A 22791-nucleotide genomic window follows, 5' to 3' on the forward strand; every position below is an offset into this window, starting at 1 on the left:
TTAAATCACTTTTCTAATTTTTTCTTTCACAGTCCAGTCACTGGAAATTGTTGAGAGTTCATTGGAGTAAACATTCGTACAACACCACTTATCACTTGAAAAACAGCCTGTATACATCCACGGAAGAAAAGCTTTACAATACTGTGCGACTTTTATTTATATTGTCATATTTCTAGGAAGCAGAGAGGAAGAATCATCTTGCAGTCATCAGAGCTGGGCTTGAAGAATTTCCAGTCTTCATTTTCACATATATAAAATCATCTTCATAGATGTTTATCAAATCGTAATGAAATCCGATATGTAGCAAACATTTCAGTGCTGAATTTGAAGGGCCAGTATTTTTATTGGGATATTTGCACTAGCCCAAATAGATAGAGGTTGTCAAGCTAAAGCTAGCAGAAAAAAAAGTTTGGTGCTTCAGCAAATAACATTTTCAAAAGTCATCTTCCATGTTAATCCTAGAATAAAATATGTAAAAAATATTTTGATGCCCCGTATCTCAGGAAACAATACAGGTGTACTGAGACCCCTACCAATACTATCCTGATCCCCCATCCTCAGAAGGTGGAATTTTCAGAACATGCTTGTGATGGGTGTTTTGTTTACTTCAGCCATACAAAATCTTATTTTTCATGCTTTTGGTAGCATTTTAAAACTCACTACATCCTCCATGGCATTAACATCAGCAGTTGAGCCTTTAAGGAGCATCCAGAGGCATGTACATGAGATAAAAGATGTAAAGCTGTAGAAAATCCATGCTTCTAGTTTATATATATATGAACATTAAATATTAAAATGAGCTTATAATAAAAATTATTTCACTATAAAACTGTTAGTTTGGTACATTTATCTTTACCATGTTGGCAACACTAAGTTTCTTCTCTGCGTGCGAGCTATGAATGTCGGTGTAATGTTGTGCACGTGTTGTTAAGTTTCGATAAAAAATGTGAAAAGATACATTTCTTATTTTTTTGACTTCCTTCTTGATATGATATCGGTTTATTTAACAAAAACTAATATAGAAAAACTACGATACCTGAAAGAAGAAAAATAAATATTGAGCCTGAATATTCAATGAATGTTCACATTCATTGAATGTGAACATTCAACGAATGAAGAAAAGTAAATATTCAATCTTCTAAGCTTCTTCTAAGCTTCTGAACATGTCATGTTCAGAAGCTTAGAAGATTGAAGTCTTCATGACATGACATGTTCATGTTTTCTCTTAAATTTCCCAAAAAAGCATGCCTGCATTACTTAATGGATAGATTCAATTTTTCTTTTTTTGTGTGTGTTGTAAAAATAAAATATTTAGCTCTGCATTAAAAAAATGGCTGATGCATTTATCAAGAACATACGGTTCTGTTTCTGCATGGTAAAAATTACTCTGTTCATTCTATATAAAACTGCAATAGGGTCTGGTAGTATCATCTATTATATGGAATTTATGAGAAGAGATATATAGTGAACTCTCTCTTTGAGATGATGACCCATGATTCTAGACAATTTTGGTTTTCTATGAAGATGATTGCTTTATAGAAAATTATTGTGGTTGCAGTTATCCATCAGCATAATGAATTTACCCTGTTCAAATCTGTTAAAGAAATTGCTCTTGAAATCTGTTGAACAGAAATACTGAAGTGTATTGAAATATATTGGTTTATTGATAATGTTATATTAATAAATTTATAACTTCAAAAAATAATGCACCAAAAATAAAATCGTGAGAAATAAATTATTTCATTCTTAATTTTCTCAAATTCAATTTGTGAAAATTATTTTTAATTTGAAAAAGAGATTTTTATGCAAAGGGGGCTTATAAAAGCCTTATTTCATAAATGTTGTTTAGTAATATCAAAAACACTCTGTATTCACTCTATGAAATTTGCACTCTTAATTGCTCCCTTTTATTTTATTTATTTATTTATTTTTATTTACTTTTGCTTTGCTTTTCTTGGATGTGAAAGTTTCCTTTGCCAGCAACATTTTGAGTGAATGTTAACATTGTTTTGTGCTTTTTTGTTTTGTGCCTTAGTATAAGATTAATCACTTAATGTTTATGGAATGTACTGCACAGATGCATCAACTGACCTATAATTTTGAAATAAAGGTAGCTAATTGTGATAATCTCAAAAGCAGAAATGCATTCCCTTTTGGTAATACTGAAAATTGGTTTGCCGTATTTATCAGCTGCTCAGACAGGAAGTGGAAAACTTGGTATAAACACTTCAAGCATGTAATATGAATCATATAGAGCAGTAGTTTAAAGTTGAAACTACATGCGGGCCGAATGCTTGATCTGAAGGCACCTGACAGTGTGAACAATTTTTTTCACAAAATTTAAAAACATTCATAACAAAACCAAAAAAAAAAGGCCTAAATTTAAAATTTGATTTATGAAATATTTATCAAAACATACATAAAAAATAATAGTAATAACACAATGGAAACAAATTTGAATTTATGTTTATTTTCTAGCTGAAGTCTAGAGGTTGGTACCTGCTAGAAATTTCTCTTGTTTATAATTGTATAATTCAATGTATTAACAACTAAATATCAAATTTTAGGTTGATATATATTTCAGGTAATTGCAATATGTTGATGAACTACTAAATAACTTACTTTTGACCTAAGCTGGAAAATTGGAAACACTAATATTAAAGCACCAGTAGCTGTCGGCTGGCAAACTAAATATGCTGATTGTACCAGTATGAGAAATTCTGCCACCTTATTTTAGTCATATGGTGTGGAAAACAAGCATACAGTGACAAAGAAGCCCCAACCTATCAATCCTACCCTTTTTTTTTCCTTTAGTAGTAGTTGGGCACATGAGCTCTATCCGTATCTTTATGTTTTCTTAAACTATAAGCATTGTATTTGCAACAAATACACAAATAAAATGTATTTGCAGGTTGCAAATTCGAAACCATTGATTTAGAATATATAGTCAAAAGTCGTTAATCCGGACTCGTCGGGACTTAGGCGATTCCGGATTATTGATTTTTCCGGATTATAGATCATCAGTTTAAATCTGGTAAGATAGCATGCAGAAATTATAAAATTAAAAATATGAAACCGTAATTTATGAAATAAAGAACAATTATGATCTAAAGGGTATCAAAATTTAGAAAAAAAAGCTTAATATTTATTTGTTTACTTTATTAAACATTTCTTTCAATGTAAGTTATTTAAATTGCTTCGTTTTATGTGATAATACTTTCTCTTTAATTCTATAAACATACATAATTTCTTGTTCAGTTACAAAGTTCCGCTGTTCAAGTCCTATAATTGCTGGGTCGAAAATACCGACTAATTTGTCAATCGAAATTTTTTCGTTTTCAATAACCTCTGTGTCACTTTTTTCACTATTGGAAGCGAATTATAATGGCAAGGAATTTGATTTAAATCATATCAAAGACGGAGTACATCGAGATGAAATACTACATTTAGTAAGGAATTATAAGCCAAATAAAATAAAAACATCTGCCCTGAAGATAAGGATCAGACAGATCAACTTCCAGTTCATAGCGCTCTGCGATGTCCCCCCCCCCCTCCACAAGGCAGCGCGAAATTGATAAACAGATTTTGGAATGGTTAGAGAAACAAAGCATATGCCTTTATCCATTTTTTACGGCAATTCCACTTTTTGTTTGATGGACATCGAAACATACTTTTGCTTTGTAGATCCTTTGGGAGCTCCAGCATCAGAAATTCTATTTGTCATAATCGAAAGTTCAAGCTTACTTTTATAAAATTGCTCTAACAGTCTGCAAAAAATAATAAGCCGGATCCAATTCGAAGATTAAGGAACAACGAAATCTGCAACATTAACTGAAATAGATAATTTTAGCTTATACCGTCCGTTATACATTAAATGCGCATGCGTAAATGTATTATGCGCATGCGTACATGCATATGCACAGCCATAAAGGTCTTACGCGCATGCGCAGAAAGTTTGTAGCTTTGAGGTCCGGATTATGGGTGTCCGAATTAAGGACTTTTGACTGTATAGCATAATAAACAAGTCTGTAAGATAAATCACCTCATGCTGAGATATGGATCAAATTTGTCTCGGAAATTTATGAACAACCATATCCCTGTTCGCGTTCCCCTTTCCCCCCTTGTGTTTGGAGATATATTTATTAATTTGTATTTTCCTTGGAAATATTTTACATTGATGAAGTTAATATGCTTTGTTGGTCATGAATAAATGTATTTGGTGATCTCATTTGGATTAGAGAATGGTCTTTGCAGATACCTATATTATTAATATTGATGTTTACTTGTGTTCTGCCAAATACTAGTCACTGTTAGGACTGGTTCTCACATGAAAGTTTTCTGTGAAGAAGGAGTTTCGTGGAGAACTAATTTATAAATGGAGGAAATTTTGTAGATAAGTAAAAATTGAAATTGCTTGAGAGACCAACACAATGATTATTTATTAAAATGCCCCCCCCCCCCAATTCCCTTTCTTGACTGTAGAAGCCTATAGGAGGCAAGCTTCATGTTTTTTCAATTAAAACTTCAAAATACTTCAAGTTTAACCATCGTATAATAAAATACATTGTCTGATGATATACAAATTTCTCTGAATTCAATTACAGAGTCTCTAAGAACTGAATGGTAAAACACAAATATAATAATTTAGTTTAATTTTTTTCCCCTTTATTTTTGTAAACTATACAGATTCTTCATATATTTAACTTTCATTATACTTATGCTATATCATATGTTATTTGATGTAATAGATTCTTCATAGTTGCTATACTTACAACTTTTTTTTTAATCCATTTCTAGTCATTTAAAAAAATTATGTTGTAGTAAATTATTTCTGGTAAATTTTGAATGCTGCTTATAATGATCTTTCATATGCATCCCTTTCTAATATTTCTTGATAAACCACTGAACAAGCAGTTTTTACACAGAAGTGTTCTTCTATGTGCTGTTAATAAAAACATCCAAACTTGGCACAGTGATTGAATATTCTAGAAGAGTTTTTCTTCTTCATTCAAAACTGAAGGTAATTGCATACATTTGGTATAACTTTTAATGTGCATGCTTTTCATTATACTATGTTTAAAGTATCAGACTAAATTTGATGTAATGGCTAGTATGTATATTGATTTTCAGGGTGTCTCCATAAAATGGATTTTTTTAAAGCTTAGAATAAATATTTTATGTAATATGAATTATTTAGTTAAAAATATGCTTAAAAAATTCTTATTGCTATGTGAAATTTTTTATTTTTACTGTAGCTGTTCTGGATGATGACATTGTGCGATATGGTAGAGTGAAGAAAAAAGGATATGCACGAATTGTAACTAACTTAGGGCCACTGAATTTAGAATTACACTGTGAAATTACACCAAAAACATGCGAAAATTTCATTAAGTTAGCAAAAAATGGCTATTATGAAGGTACTATTTTTCATCGATCAATCCGTAATTTCATGGTGAGTATTTTACAATTATTATACACATTTTAATGTAGTCATATATATGTATGTCACATGATATAATTTGAAACTATTTTGCAATGTTAAATAGATTCAAGGTGGTGATCCCACTGGTACTGGGAATGGTGGAGAATCAGTTTGGAAAAAGGCTTTTAAAGATGAATTTAGCCCAAATCTTAGTCATCAAGGCAGAGGAATTCTCAGTATGGCAAATTCAGGCCCAAATACAAATAAATCTCAGTTGTTAGTATATTTTACCTTCACTTGTGTATTTTTAGTTGCACAAAAGCAATTTATTTTATTCATTTGAATGAAAACTAGATACTTAATTGAGAAAATTAAATCTTTGATATTGTTAAATTAAGTTTTAAAACTAACTAAGCTTTCTGTTGTATGTATTTCAATTTTAAGTTAACTTATTCAATCTTTTTGTGAATTAATTTTTAAAATCATGCAATAAGTAATTTGTTTTAATTTCAGCTTTATCACATATCGTTCTTGTCAACATTTGGATAAAAAGCATTCAATTTTTGGAAGGTGAGATTTCAGTTATGCTTACTTATTAAAGTAAGTAATTTGGTTTAAGTGAATAAAAAAAAAAGTAGAATGAATACTGAATAAATATAATGCCAATCAATATATGTTATATGAATGTTACCCATGATAAAAGGAATACATATATGTATATGCAATGCCATTTCAACATTTTACATTTTTGATAGCTGTGCTGTAAAAATAGAAGCAGCAATCTACTTAGGCTGAAGGGCAGAAAGTTATCCAATATGGAAGCTTTTTAAGGGAAGGGTTTTGGTTCTCGGAATTTTGAGTTCCAAATTAGCTTAGTGAACTACACAAAAACATTCCATTATATATTGAAATTAATAAATAAAACTCAATTATATGAAAAAATAAAAATGAAAATAATTCTGTGTAAAAAAAAAATTGCATTTTTTTCTTAAGGAAAGCCTTCAAAGTTTATCTTATATGGAGGAGGGTAAAAGGAACAATTATACAGATGTAAAAACAAGCCTCTGTTTCTGAACCAGCATTCTCTCGACATATTCTATCATTACATACGTAGCGTATTCGGAAACTAAGTACCGTTTCATTCTAGCGCCGTCGCAGCGCTGTGGTAGGTATCCCACGCATGCGCACTAGTCTTTCTTGTTCACTGACTTTCAATTGTCGCCATTTTTGTTGCTCTATGTTGTGTTTTCAGTTTGCTGTGCACATTCAAAATATTTAAGACAATTAGTTCTCCCGCTGACTGTGAGATTCGTGCCGTGATTAAATTTTTGAACGCGAGGAATGTTAAACCGGCCGAAATTTATCGTCAAGTGACAGAAGTTTACGGTGAATACGCGATAAGTGATGGAATGGTGAGAAAGTGGGTAAGAATGTTTAATGCAGGTCGAACAAATGTCCACGCCGAGGCTCGGAGTGGTCGGCCTTCTGTTGTCACCGATGATTTGGTAAGGAAAGTTCATGAAACAATTCATGAGAACAGACGCTTCACAATGACAACTCTTTCAGACGCATTTCCACAAATTTCACGTACTGTTTTGTTCGAAATTGTGTCTGACCGCTTGAATTATCGCAAACTGTGTTCCCGATGGGTTCCCAAAATGCTCACTGATGTTCACAAAACAAAGCGACTTGGTAGTGCCCTGACATTTCTCACGCTGTACAGTGATGAGGGAGAAAACTTTTTAAACCAAATTGTGACAGGTGATGAAACTTGGGTGTGTCATTTCACACCAGAATCGAAACAACAATCGATGGAGTGGAGACACACTCATTCTCCCTAAAAACAAAAGTTCAAAGTGACAATGTCATCACAAAAAATCATGTGCACTGTCTTCTGGGATAGGAAAGGCGTTTTGTTTACTGAATATCTTCCCAGAGGTGAAACCATTAATGCGGCACGATATTGTGAGACTTTAACAAAACTAAGGCGTGCCATTCAAAACAAACGAAGAGGAATGCTCAGTAAAGGAATTGTGTTGCTCTATGACAATGCTCGGCCCCATACTGCTGGTGTCACTCAATCGTTAATTCGACAGTTTCATTGGGTGCAGTTCGATCACGTCATACAGCCCGGACTTGGCGCCGTCCGACTGTCACTTGTTCCTGCACATGAAGCGCGAGCTTGGTGGCAAGCGCTTTGGATCTGACGATGACACGAAAAATGCTGTGGAGTCGTGGTTATCGAAATTGGCGGGAAGTTTCTTTGACGATGGTATACAAAAACTGGTCACCCGCTATGACAAGTGTTTGATCATTGGCGGAAACTATGTTGAAAAATAGTTTAAGACATGTATTTTCATGTAAAAATAAAATTGGATTCGAAAAAATTGTTTTACTTTTTTTTTTTTTTTTTTCAAAATGGTACTTAGTTTCTGAATATGCCTCGTACAATTATATAACATTCATTTACCATAATTTCAAAACAATTTTACTTTTTAATTACATTAGTCATATAAACTATCACAATTACTCAATCTCTTAATTTTTTACTATTTCTGAAATATTAATAACAATATTTAATATTTTACACATTACATATTTTCTGTATTATATTCAAAGCATAATTTTATATCCATGTTCTGTACTAATATTTCAGAATTTTTTCATTCTGCTTCCATATTTGCATTGTTCTCAAAATAATTATAAAATTCTTACAATAATTCAACATTTTCAACATAAATTCAAAGTGTAATTATATATCTTAATAACCATATTATTAACCAGTGAGCTAACATAAAATTGTAAACATCTATCTTAATAACCCTAAAAATAATTTAAAAAATTTTTAATTCTCTACTTACTCTACTAAATCAGGTAGAAATCAAATTTCTAATACCATAAAAGTATACTTTTTTTTTTTCATGTAGCAATGCTACATTTTCAAAATATAGTATAGTAAGGAAAATATGAAGTTGCAATATAAGTGTGATTAGAAAATCAGAATTGAAAATAATTTTCTAGCATACACTTCAAACACAATTTTCAATTCTGCACCAGTGAAAAATAATGTGACTAATTTATTTGCATAAGAGTTGGAGGAAGCAAAAATTAAAACATGCAGTTGGGTGATCTTCAAAGCACTTTTGAAATGATTTTAGGATTCGTAAAACAGCAGCATCGATACTTAAGATGAAAGAACAGGGAAGAAAAGCTTTCACACTTGGCCACTGATTTAAACACATAATTTTATTTGTGTAACAGAGCAAGCCTTAATAGCATAAACAGATTCACACAGCAGCATTTATGGGTGAGAAATGAACCCCTTCTTTTTGTAAGCTTACATCTTTGTACATGACTATGCATGGTTATATTCTGAAGCATTGATAGGTTAAGTGATGCATTATTAACATGCTATAGCACTTGAATTATCAAATATGTGAGGATTTGAAGAGCTTCCTAAATAATTTTCCCATTAGGCACTTAAGGGATCCTGTCTGACTAATTAAAATGTAATAACTTAGTAGATGATTTGAGGATTCAGAAAACAGCTGCATGGATTATTAAGATGAAAGAAAAGCTTTCAGACTTGGTCACTGAATTAAACAAATAATTTTATTTGTGTAACAGAACAAGTCTTAATATGCATAAACAGATTCATACAGCAGCATTTATGGGTGAGAGATGAACTGCCTTCTTTTGTACAGCTTGCACCTTCTTAGACAAAGGATGAAGCAAAAAGCAAACTCTATGTGGCTGGCAGCAAGGTGAGGCAGAAAAAAGAGGGCAGAGCAATAGTAGCAGTGGTATTTATAGACTCTATGATTGGATGAGAACCATCTGCAATGCAGGAGAATTACATAAGGAAGCATGAATGAATTAATTGGAAACACAGTCCAGAAAAATTATTATAAACCATTTAGAACAGAAAAAAAGAAATAGTCAAATTAAAATGGGGAATAAAAAGGACTAATGCTAATTTAAATTATAATTTTGATTTACATGTTTTTAATCTTACACACACACACACACATATATTCATATATATGTATATATACACACACATACATACAGTACCCACCACTTATTAAAATAATTTTCATTTACTTTCATGTTCAGGTTTAATAAATGACTTAGTTTAATAGGCATTGATTTGTTTATTTCAAATTTTAACATCAGTTTTAAACTTATCTAGTAAATTAATAATTAACAATTAATCCTAAATTAATAAATAAAATGTTAAAAATTAAAATAGTTATGCAATTTTGAAATTTAATTTTTAAATTTTAATTATTATATACTAAAAAAATTAACTGACTAGATTTACAAAGTATTGTTCCATCCATGTTTGTTTTGTATTGTTCATCAATAATTTTTTAATTGTATTCTCAATTTCATAAAACTGGGGATAGCTTTTTTAATTAAAACCTCCCAATTTAAGAGTTTTTCTTTGAATTTGCAGTGCTCTTCTACATTTGGTTGATGTTGCCATATCATTTATTTACTTTGGTATCATTTTTACTATCAGTTTCTGCAGTTTAATACTTTTTATACTACTGTAGTCAATTTTACACATGCTGTCTCAATATTGCCATCAGTTGGTATATAGTCAAAAAATGAATCTTCCTAAATTTTCTCACTGACATCTGAAACATTGTGTGTAGCTTATGATTGCTCTAACTCTTCTACATAAAAGACACATTTTCAAAAACAGATTTTAACTGTGTTTTGAGTGATTAAGCGTGTGCATTGATTGTAATATTCATGGCCTCTAGCAGAGATAGCAGCTTAGTTATCTCGTTCAAAATACATTTTTGCAAGATTCAATTCTATTTATCAGTGTCCGAACATTTTTTCTGTAAAGACATTTAAAAGCTTATATAATGCTCTGGTAAAAGGCTGAGTCTTAGAAGCTGTATTCGTAGAAAAGGACAGCAATATTTTTCAGAAAGAGGTCAGAAATATTATTGGCTGCACAGTTATCCTAATTGGTAGAGGGTAATTTAAGGGGTTGATAGAAGGTATATGAGTAATATTCGTCATAGAATATATGGATGGAATGCAAACGGCAAGCCGAAAAGTTTTATCAACACACACACACACACACACACACACAAAAAAAAAAAAAAAAAAAAAAAAAAAAAAACGAAGCAACTTAACTAATTTACATTCAAAGAAATATTGAAAGAACAAATAAATATTAAGCTTTTTTGTATGTGTGTGTGTGTGTAAATTTTGATACACTTTAGGTCATAAATGCTTCATTATTTCATAAATCATGATTTCATATTTTTAATTTTATAAATTCTACTTGCCATCTTAATAGATTTAACACTTTGACGCTGGCATGACCCTCCAGTGGCCCATGCTTGTCTGTTTCATAGAGCGACCTGACCCACCGGTGGCCTATGCTAGATTGTTGCGTGGGGCGCCATGCATCACCGATGGGCCACGTTTGTATATCAAAAAATATGTAGTACAAAATGTAATTTGTTGATTTAACATTATACATTAGCATTTCTAACTTATAATAAAAAATTTAACACAAAATACATAACTTATACTTTAATCAATACATTAAATATAACAAAATATAACTACTTATGTTACCGATGCAATTTTTTAAAAAATTTTAAACAAAGTATCGCCTTATCCGGACAACTGCTACAAAAGGTCATTACTTTTTTTGTTTTGTTTGTGCCGTACTATGTATCTTTTAAGTTTGTTAAGCGTTTGTAACACTCTTTACATCTTTTCCTCATCTTCCTCGCAGATCCTTGGTGTGAACTTAAAAAATGTTTTTTCCATCTACTTACTATTAATTCTTCACTAGGGGGATTCTCAACATTCTTCAATAGATAATCAATAATTTTTTCTTTAAATTTTAAAATTTGATAATGCTTGGTTTCCCGCTTTTTGTGGATGTACCATGCATTTACTAAAGAGGTCCTGCATATTAGCTCCATGACAACTTTTCGATACCGTTTTCCATAAACATTTATAATAGGAACACATTTGGTCAGATATATCAACTTTTTCTCACTATTGTAAGAAAAAATGGTATCTGGTTTTAATTTATCATCTTTTCCACAAATAATGGCACAAATGTGAGATCTCGAAGTGGTTAATATGAACAGGGGTCATTTGCTGTTCCACTTTAAAAATTTCACGCTGCTCCAATTTTCAAGAGATATAATGTTGCCCCCCGTTTCTGTTTTTGCTTTGTCTGTGCCGGTAGAAATTTTCTATTCATTTTGACTGTACTGCAAATATATGATCTTTTAGTGAGAAGATCTTCGGCTAAAGGAATACTTGTATAAAAACTGTCGGTAAATAAAATCCGGCCCTTGAATAATAGATCTCCTTTAAATTTCATGACTACATCATGAGAATGTGTTTTTACAATTTTCGTTTCATTTTTTCCAGAATAAATATGCATATTGTATGTATATCCATCCGGAAGGCAGAGTTTGTACAGTTTTGTTCCATACTTGTGCCGCTTACCTGTATATATTGATGAAACTAAGGGGCCCTTTCCACGAAACCATGCTTTCCTCAATCACTATATTTTTATTGGGTTTTACTGCATCTTTGAATGTACAAAGAATTTTATCAATTACATTTCGGAGTTTATGTAACTGATCCTCGGTTCTAGCCGTTTCATTATCGGAAAAGTGCAAGTATTTCAATATTGCTAAGAATCGATCGCGTTTCATTGCTTTCTGTATACACGCATTCGCATACATCCCTTTTTTGGACCAATATAGTCGAATTTCGGGTACCTGCACTACAATCATAATAAGCAAGATACCAATAAAGGTATTCAATTCACTTTTTTTAACGGAGTTCCATGAATCGATCGCGTTTCATTGCTTTCTGTATACACGCATTCGCATACATCCCTTTTTTGGACCAATATAGTCGAATTTCGGGTACCTGCACTACACTCATAATAAGCAAGATACCAATAAAGGTATTAAATTCACTTTTTGTAACGGAGTTCCATGCTTATTGATGTTGTCTCCTGCCATATGCCGTATTCACTATGCACTATTCAGGTATCACTCACTATTCACTATACCTATTTGTCTCATCAGTGATCTCCAATATCTCGTCCATGAAGAATAATTTATATAATGCAACAGGATCGTCGCAGTCCGTATCTTCGATCAGTAGCTCTTCTTCTTCCGAATACTCTTCCTCTGATGCAAATTTTTCTGCTGTTTTCCGCAATTCCACGTCATCATTTTGGTCAAATACATCAAACTCCCAAACTTCTTCCTCTGTGGTATTTCTATCAGTTGCCGTGTCCGACGATGATGAAAGTATTCTATTTCTTTGTCTCTTTTGCATGATTCCAGATACGGATTCATCAGACGAATCACTGAATTCCATATCATATAATATTTAGATGGGCAAAAATTAAAAAGGAAAAATGCTAACTGCCTTTTTAGAAGGAAAGAAACTTTTTACTACCATTACACTTACTGGAAGAAATGTGTGCTCAGATAATTCATTATGTCAGAACTCTACTGACCTCGCACCTCACAGGCACTTCACACAGACTACTTGCACACTAACAGTATTCTTTCTCTCTTGCCGTCAACTCTAAACTTAGTAAAACTCACATCGTCGTCTAAATGTTCGATAATAGTCCCTCATTACTAGGTCATTTCAAAACGTGTCAATTGGGGCATATTCATTTCCCAAAAAGTTGCAGATTTTCTCCACTATGTGTGGGCAGTTCTGTACTTCTAATTGGAGGCGGGTCAATGTTCGCCCAACTAAAGCCCACTCCAAGGCCTACGATTTTCCAAACGAAAAACAAACCGATCTCTGGAAAACCATGCAATAGTCCCCAGCCATTTAGCCCAGCAATATATATCTTTTGTCAGTGGCCCAGAAAACCAAATACTATTGGGGCCTCGAGTGCCTGGCCGCCTAGAAATTGTCAGTCGTAGGTTCGACGAAATCACCGCTCGCACTCAACATAATTTACAAAAAATGCCCGACTATTTCATTTTCCTAGTACGACATTGACCATATGCATCGTTTGCTCGCCGACTGGGCTTATGGCCATAAAAAAATGAATTAGGATTTTTCCCAATTCATGCGACTGGCCACCGTGGGTCCTATCGGCAGGCCAACTCAAGCACGGGCCATGCGAGAATTTTGAAAATTCGGTCTATTCGAATCAGCTAGTGGGTATTAGGGCACAAGCATTAAACAGTGTAATGTGGTGCCAGGATGGACCGCTAGTTGAAGCTTCGCCGAACGGAACGGACTGCGAATATCCGAGCTGGCATCAATGTGTTAAACTGATGATCTAATATCTAAAAAAATCCCAAATCTAGAATCGCCAAAGTTCCGACGAGTCCACATCTCGAACTTTGTACTACATTACCGTAATTGATGACATATAAGACGCACCCTTATTTAGAAGGCCACACACAAGGGAAAAAAGTTTCAATAGTCTGCACGACAGCACGGTATTACAGTAACTTAAAATGTGGTTTCTTTTAGTTCTCAGGTTTTGTAAAAGCCAAATAAACAATCATTGAATGCAATTACCAAACACAATTTTATTAAGGAAATTAACAAACGGCAAGCTATTTTGAACATGATATTTGAACAACAAAAAACACCGATTCAAGGAAAATTTTGCCTATCATGAAATTAGACTTTAATCACTTTTAAAACCATAAAAATCCTTTTCACTATGATTCATCATCGAAAACGAGAATATCGTTATCAGTACTGTTTTCGTCATCGCTAGTATCATCTTCTTCGAATAATGCGTCGTCTGAGCATTACTGATTCCGCACTTCTTAAAGGACTTAACAATTGGCTCTCCTATCCACTTGTTCCATCGTTCTTGCACTTTTTCCTTAAATGGCTTATTCACCGATACATCTAAAGGCTGCAGTTGGGCGCTAAATTGATCCAAAACCAAAAGAGAGGGTTTTCTTAAGAGTCCACCAGGTCGCCTCGCCCATACGTTCTGTAACCACAGTTTCATTCCAGCTTCGTCCATCCAGCCTTTCGGATGAACATGAACAATTACACCCATTGGAAGTTTTTCTTTCGGATGAGTTTTTCTTTTGAATATGAAAACAGCGGTAGTTTTGTGCCATCAGCACAACATGTTAGAACTACCGTATATCGGGTTTTTTCATGACCTGTGGTTTTTATGGTTATTGATTTAGACTCTTTAATACTCACAGTCTTGTTGGATGGTACATCAAACGTGAGTGGAATTTCATCCATATTTCCTATTTGACCAAGCTCAAAAGAAGTTTTCTTGCATGCATTTATAAGAAACCTATGAAATACAGTCAAATACCGAAAATCCGCTGACCAGAAATCTACCGACTCCTGAAATCCGCATTGCCTCTCAAAATATAAACATTCAGTTTATAGGTTCTGGAAACCGCAACACTGAGTACGAAATATCGAAGAAAAAATACTTACCAAATAATGATGTCATAATTACCGAATAATAATTAGTCCTAACAGAAATACCAAATTATTGACATAAAAAAAAGTGTAAAAAAATAAGATAAAAGTTTTTTCCCTCTAATCTCTGCATTGAGGTAAAAAAACAGACAATTCACTCAACTCTTCGTTCAAGTTCACGATTCACGTTGTTATATTATCTGAGCTTTGTTATTTCACGAGATTGTTTAGTGCTGCCTTTTTTTATCCTGATATTCTATGGGTAAATTAAAAATATTTTAAATTTCAACCCTTTTCATTACAATGACAGATAAGAAACGCACTCATGATTTTACTGCTTGCAACGTTGAATAACGTAAACACGTTGCATTGACTGACGGTAACGCAAAAAGTGCAAATTCTGCAAAAGATGGAACAGGTGCTACTCCTTGATTTATAGCAGAATGGTATGGAATTGCAACACGATTGTGTATGATATATGAAAAAATAAAGAAAAGCTGTTGAAATTTTACAGTAACAGTGATTCTAACACCGGAATCCAAAACTGTAAATCTTTGCATGAGGTGAAATCGGCAAACCTCGATGCTGTGTACATATAGTACAGTGAATAATAGAATCAATTTATATATGTAATAATAAATTATTGCAATATGTGTATAATAATTTAATTAAATGTAATTAATATGCCTTATTTATTTTGCACTTTTAGTCCGAATATAATGCTTTATCTTTTCTGTCTTGTAATCCGCATAATCCTAAAATCCGCACAAACTCTGGTCCCAAGCTTTGCGGATTTCTGAACTTCTACTGTACTAGTATTTTTTCTTCATAATCTGCTGGCATTTTCTGTACAATAGTTCTTTTTGTGCGCATTGATAAGCCTCATTTTCATGAACCTGTAGCACTAGCCCTCAGACCCTGAAAAATTCTGATTCCCATCTTTTTCTGCAAATCCTTTGTCCTCATTGATTATCATTTTGGTTGAAACACTTATCCCAGATTTCCTCTTATCTATCGCCCACATTTTTACGGCATTTTCAAGTTCAGGCCAAGATAGAGCTGGGCATCGAAGGTTATGTTTTTGGTTTTTAGTAGTCTTCAGTTGATCTTCCTGCAGTCGCCAAGTACGTATCATTTTTTCGGTAGGTGGTGGACCGAAATGCCTTGCTGCTGTTCTGTTTTCCTGCACTTTGGCGTAGTTTAACACTCCTAGTTTATACTGAATTTTATAGCTTAATCTCGTTTCCTGTAGTCATATTTTCCAGGGTATTTTTTTTTAACAAATAGTTTTAAGCATCGATATCGACATGGAGTAGCACCGATACCAAAATGTGTGTCGGCTGTGTCAAAGAAAGTCTATGTAAAGGAAAGGCTTCATAGACGTAATGTGACTGTTGAAACATGTTCGAACTTCGACATCAGCTTCAAGCTTTGGCGCTTCTTGGCGGCAGATATTTCACACATGCGCAGAATAATTATGGCAGATGTAAAAAAGGTTATGTGAGTCTAGACCTTTATCTGGGCTAAAAATAGCATTCAGTATTGAAAGTTAACCTGTATCCTTCACATATAAGATGCGGGTAACTTTTTTGAGACCAAATTTAGGGAAAAAAGTGCGTCTTATATGCCGTCAAATACGGTAATCTAAAATTTTATTTTGCCAAATATTAAATTTCACATTGATGTGCTTCTCTTCCAAATATTCTAGTTTACATTGCTTCATCATTTATGACCCAAATCTGTTTGAAAATATTATTTGATCACGGTTATCAGACATCGTAATAGTACCTCAGTTTGTAACTTGGTTTAGAGCAATTAGAAAGTATGTGGATAGGCAAAAGATTTAGTGAACCCTTTAAAAATGTCCAAAAAGTGTTAATTTACATTTTTTATATTGTATTGGAATTGTTTAACTGTTACTTTTTAATAACCTATAAATAAATATTTCATTTAGGAATTTTTAAATGTTTAATTATTAGCTTTTATTATGATACAAATTAATATTTCTCTTAGGAATATTACATATGTGTATTTGGAGATTCACATACTATAAGTTCGGGTTTAGGAGGTCCACAAGTAAAAAAAGAGGTTGGGAACCCTTGGTTTAACCCAATTAATTCTTTCTCTGAACATGCTTACGATTGTACTTTTTTCACTGAATGCAATGCCATTCTTCATAGATAATGGAGGCTTCACAGCTTGATGGCAAAAAGAAATTAATTTCTTTCTAAATAACTGTATTTCCTCTTTTTAGAAAAAGTATAAAAATAATATCAATATTATGCTTTTTTTAATATATATATTTTCTGCATTTGAAATTTTTTCTTCAAATTCAACTTGCAATAGGGCATGGCAGATAATAGTGCTAATTTTTTTAATGTTCTTATACTCAGTTTTTTTCATTCCCATGTAAAATGATATTTTCTGCAATTTGTTACATAATTCTTAAGTGTAATATGAACTTCTATGCATGGTATAAAACATTTTATTGCTTTAGTAGAACAGAAAAGCCATTAGTCTCAAACGGCATTTTGTGGCGGTTACGCTATAAACAGTGAATCACTTTTTAAATTATTGCCACTAAATATTACCATCCTGTATTATATTTAAAGAAATTAAATAATGAGGAATCTGCATTAATGTATGTTTGCTTCTCACATTGTGAAAAAACGACAGTACCTCCATCAAATTTTGAACAACGTTATCCTCCACCCAAATATGGGCACCTTTTATTATTGCCCAAATGGCCTTTAGTTATGATGGGAATATGGGCCCAAATTTTGAATTTGTTTTGTATTTCACATTTTGTAAAATTTAATGAATTTTCGATTAACAAACTCAACGATTTCAAAGCGAGCAATGGCAACACTGTAAAGAAAAAAACATTTTTATCTCCAGCGTGCTAGAGTGTCTGTCGGAAATTCTAAAGATATGCTGTTTTTAAATATTTTGTGATATTGCTGTTGAACTGAATTTTATGTGGTTTAAGTGTGAAGAATATGATATTTAATAAATAAAGGTAAATGCACGAAATGTTAAAAGGGCACAGTATAAAACCTTTGTGCGCAGTATAAAATCTGAAAGCTTTCAGACTTATTTCATTAACTTTTTTTTAAAATTTTTATAATATGTAATTATAGTATACATGCAAGAAATTTCCATTAAGTAGCTTAATATAAATGTACTAAGTACTGACTTTTGTATAAGTCTGAAGGGTGGATGAATATCAAAATTTAATTACTTAATTGGACACTGTAGCATTTAAAAATAATAAATAAATAATAATTTCTTTTCTGCCTTGATTGCTCTTATTTTTAACTATTTTTCTCCATTGCCATTTAAAGTTATCAGAAATACCATTCCTTCAGGAATAAGACTTTCCTCCGTCATTTATTTGTAACATTTTTTATTATTTTAAGTCTGATACCAGGTGAGTGCACAAAACTGTTGCATGCACTAAGCAAGTAAACAAACCACATACTTATTTTTTGTCTAGAGAAATTATAATTCACATAAATGTATTATTAAAATGACTGAATTACTGTATTGAGTGGCATTTCTTGCCTTGATGACTCTAGGCCCTGTTATTCAGTGTAACCTCATAATGAAAATGTCATAGCTAGTCAAACTTTCATTTTTAATTGGGATATTTTTAACGTACTGGTTATATTTTATATCTGCTCAATATACAAATACTTTTTTTTTACTAAAATAGTATTAAAATATCTGTAATGAATATTATGACCTATGATAATAGCTGAGAACATTCACCATCAAATTGAAATTTTCATATTTAGTTCCAGAACCAACATTGAAAAGAGTTCCTATCTTTATTTCACCTATTTTAACTTTAGTTATATATTAACCTAAAATAATAAACAAAATTATTGGTAATAATAAAAAATTCTAATATATTTATATTGACTGTGCTTTAAAGTAGCACTATGTAAACTTTGAGAGCCAACACTAAAAAAGAATTCCTAACCTGCATGGATATATAATAAATTTTAATCATATTGATTGCTTCAGTCGTCAACTGAATGACAAGTTTATCATTCTAAATGTAATGGAAGTGACATGCACTTTTATAACAACTATCGCAAACATTTAAAGACAGCTCACATTCAAGCATGTATTAGAACTGGAGAATGGTTTCTTCTAATAGCACACTTGAAATCTACTCCATTTTGAAAATTCTGCTGTATGCATTTTGGACAGATAAGTATTATAGTTAGCCAGTTGACTGCCCAACATGAGATAACTTGTATTAGCGCTCTTCTTCAGTATGCCCAATATGAGTTATCTCGTAGTTTCTTTACTTGCCACTTTTGCGCCTCTATGAGCTACTTACTCCCTTAGTGCTTGTTTTAGCTGTACCGAGGCGACAAGTCGAAGGATGTATGTACGAATCAACTTGTAGTGGGCTTCTGTGTACAGCTTTGTCTAACAAAAGCCGACTACGAGATAATTTGTAAGACCCTTTTTTCTACAAAAAAAAGTTCCTGTAAACTTTTTAATGATTGTTATGAATCATAATTAGTATTTTTAATAATATAATATGATTAAATCGATTTGGCGTCTTGGACCAGAATCCGAAAAGTGCTGGGGCAGTCAATGTATTAAAACCAAATTAAATAATCATATTTTTTATTTATCCTATGTTAATTCTATTTAATTTTTATAAGTTTATCAATTATTTCTATTTTTATTTCCAGTTGAAATTAAATATTTAATTTCACAGAACATTAAATTGCTAAGATCATTTTCTTAATGGATATATTTTTAAAGGGTTGTAGGAGGCATGGATACTCTCAGCAAAATGGAAAAAATTGAAACCGATAAAAATGATAAACCGCTTGTAAGTCATTGTTTTGTCATACTTTTTCCTTAGTATTGTGTACTTATTCAGTAGTGTTATGCAAATAATTGATATTTTATTGCATTGCTTAACTTTATTATTCTGACAGGATTTTATTTTTATTTCAAAAATTTTTTGTATAATATTTATACATGGGGTAAATATGGAATGATATTTGTATTATTGCAATATACATATTCATGAAACACATAACGTAATAAAATTCTTGAAATATGACTTTTTTATTTTTATTGTGTTTAAAGTATTTCTGTTATACTTTTCATTGCATTATTTTAAAATAGTAATCTGTTCTTAAATTTGTATTTATGTGTAAACTGGATTTCATCTATATGTGAAGTGTATGAAAACTTCTGTGATTCAAAACTTAAAATTAACAATTTTTGAACCATTGGCAATAGACAGTTGCAATTTTGGTCTTTAACTCATTAAAAGTGCTTGTCGTCGCTAACCTGTATGTTAAAATACCGAAACACTCAAAATGGTTTTCGAAACAAAGAAGAGTGAAGATTTCAAAATGCATCCTTTCTATTTCTAATTAATAAAGCTAAGAAACCACAAATAAACCCTTTTAGGGTAAGCTGTCTGCAATAAACTGATATAATGCATTTGGGGAAACTGCACCTGCTACTGCATACCTTAGGGGAGGGAAGAAGACTACATCAGAATTTCAGCTGTTTGGTCTGGTTGTGGTTGTCTGGGCCAATATGGTCTTCAAAGAGTTAAACTGAATATCAAACTAATTAGAAATTTTAATACTAGATGGATTTTTATGCATATGATATTAGAATCATAGTATAAGATATGCTGAAAAAAATGACTGAGCTACCACAAAACTGCTCATTATTCTAATAACATTTTATAGAACTCATTGTCAAGTATTATTATGGCATTAATTCCTTTGTTATGTAAGGATGCTTGTCTACTGGCAAATAAGATCACTTTCTGTCTGTATAGCAACATTTTTAAAAGCACAAAGAACAAAAAGAGTTTTAAGTCACCTTGGTTTTTAATATTAGTCCACTTATTTGAAGGAATTAGTTAAGTAGAAGATAGAATGCTCTTCACAAGCAGAAGAAGCTTGAGAGGAAAAGGTAGAAGCAGTGACAAAAACTATAGACACTTGCTCAAAGCCATCAACCAGTGCAAAATTTTATTAGCTGCTGTAAAAGTACATGTTATGTAGCATGATAGTTAAACTTATATTGTATATGTGCTTAGTGTTTTCTCTCGATTACCAGTATATCAACCAGTGCAAAACTTTATTAGCTCCTGTAAAAATGCATGGTATATAGCATGATAGTTAAGCTTATACTATATATGTGTTTAGTATTTCCTCGTTTATTTAAGTGCTATCCTATGCATAAGTGAAATTGCAGAAACTCTTAAAGGCTAATATTAGTAAAATAGATGTATTTGCATCTTCAATATTATTTATGAACTGCAAATGAATGATATGCTTTTGAATATATTATTAGTTGATGTAACGTATATTGTTTGAATTTTCCATGAGAACCTATTATTTAGTATCTTCATGCTTAAATTTTTGCTTTAAGCATAAATGCAACATTGGTGCCAAAATTGCAAACAGTTATAGCAGCACTACCTTGATCTTCAGAATAAAGACACACCAGCATTGAAAGAAAATCATGCATAAAAAAGTACAGTAGCTGTAATTTAATGTGGTCATGGTTAATGTTACCATTCAGATATAGTTATTTATTTGTTTATGTATAATAACATATAGAATTCATCATTTATTATAATAAAATAGTCATTTATATGATTAAAATGTTATAGAATAGGAATTTATTTTTTACTAAAGTAAAGTAGCCAAATATAAGATAAAATTGTCAAGTGCATAACTGATGATAGGAATTTTTAATTAATATTTTTTTAATGTGATGATAATTGAAGAATGATGTACTTCTTACATTAGCAGTAATGCAGAGCACAATATGAAAATCTTACTGAAGTTGTATTCTATGCTTTCCAGCAAATACCTCATATGTAATTTAACCGTGTAATTAAGAGATCACTTAAATGATGAAAGGATATCAGGTTATAAGAAATCCTTCATAACATAGAAAATATAAATATAAGCTGGTTCAGGAGACCTATTTCTCTTGATGCTGTACACCTTGCAATAAAAAAAAAGTGGGGAGTTCTCTATATCCTGCTAATGGCCTGATTGACGAAATTTAACGTGTATTTTTCATGTCTCAAAAGCATGACTTCGGATATAAATTAAATATATATATAACATAGGTTTTTATTCAAAATTTTCAAAGATGTACATGAATTTATGTATTGGCACTTTTTCAAATTTGGCATATTTGTTATAAGCAATAATAATGCCAAATGAGTTTTACGCATTTTGTTAAAATTATCTGAATGAATAAATGATGCACCTCTTCTTCTTCTTCTTCTTCTTCTTTTTTTTTTTTTTTTCATGTGCACAGTGAAAAGAGGGAAAGGAAAATAGCTTACTATAAATTAAGAATTTTGCCAAGTGAATTATTCTTGACAACCAAACTGAAGAAAGTATATGAAGATGCATTTTTTAATTTCTCTGTAAGTTCTCATCAAATGTTACAAAAGTTAATATTTGGGCATAATTTGAGTCGTAGAACTAAGATATGGAAAAAAGATTAGTATGTCATTTCAGGAAGAGTACCATTTTTTGTCAAAATACCTATGTTAGATCAAGCTGTGTATAAATCTAATATATATTCTAAGTCACACTTTTGAATCATGAGAAACACAAAAAACACAAGTTAAATCTCATCAGTTGACCCATTAGAGTTTGAGATATACAACTGCCCCCCCCCCCCTATTTTTGTGCAGAGTGTACATATTTGAGATATATCTTAAAACTGTCTCAGAAAATGCAATAAAGAACTATTTTAAGCATGCAGATCTTGTAATAAATTATAAAACTGAGAATGCTGAAAAAGGAAATAAGGAATCTTTTAACTGACATTAATTATAAAAGATTTGAAGCTTAGATGTATATTGAGAGAAACTTAAGTTACAACTT

At 31.8% G+C, this 22791-nt stretch overlaps 1 protein-coding gene across 1 annotated transcript in view; it reads left to right on the plus strand.

The window, feature by feature from the left end:
* Positions 1 to 22791, plus strand: part of LOC118194795 (RING-type E3 ubiquitin-protein ligase PPIL2) — a 114008-nt gene that overhangs the window by 65000 nt on the left and 26217 nt on the right. The window contains exons 10-13 of the mRNA XM_035365998.2: positions 5256 to 5452; positions 5547 to 5698; positions 5936 to 5992; positions 19664 to 19733. Of these exons, the coding sequence (XP_035221889.1) occupies positions 5256 to 5452; positions 5547 to 5698; positions 5936 to 5992; positions 19664 to 19733 (476 nt within the window). The remainder of the gene's footprint in view (positions 1 to 5255; positions 5453 to 5546; positions 5699 to 5935; positions 5993 to 19663; positions 19734 to 22791) is intronic.

This window comes from Stegodyphus dumicola, chromosome 8, assembly GCF_044657685.1.
Source record: "Stegodyphus dumicola isolate Sdum_Otavi_A_Nest chromosome 8, ASM4465768v1".
Lineage (NCBI taxonomy): Eukaryota > Metazoa > Arthropoda > Arachnida > Araneae > Eresidae > Stegodyphus > Stegodyphus dumicola.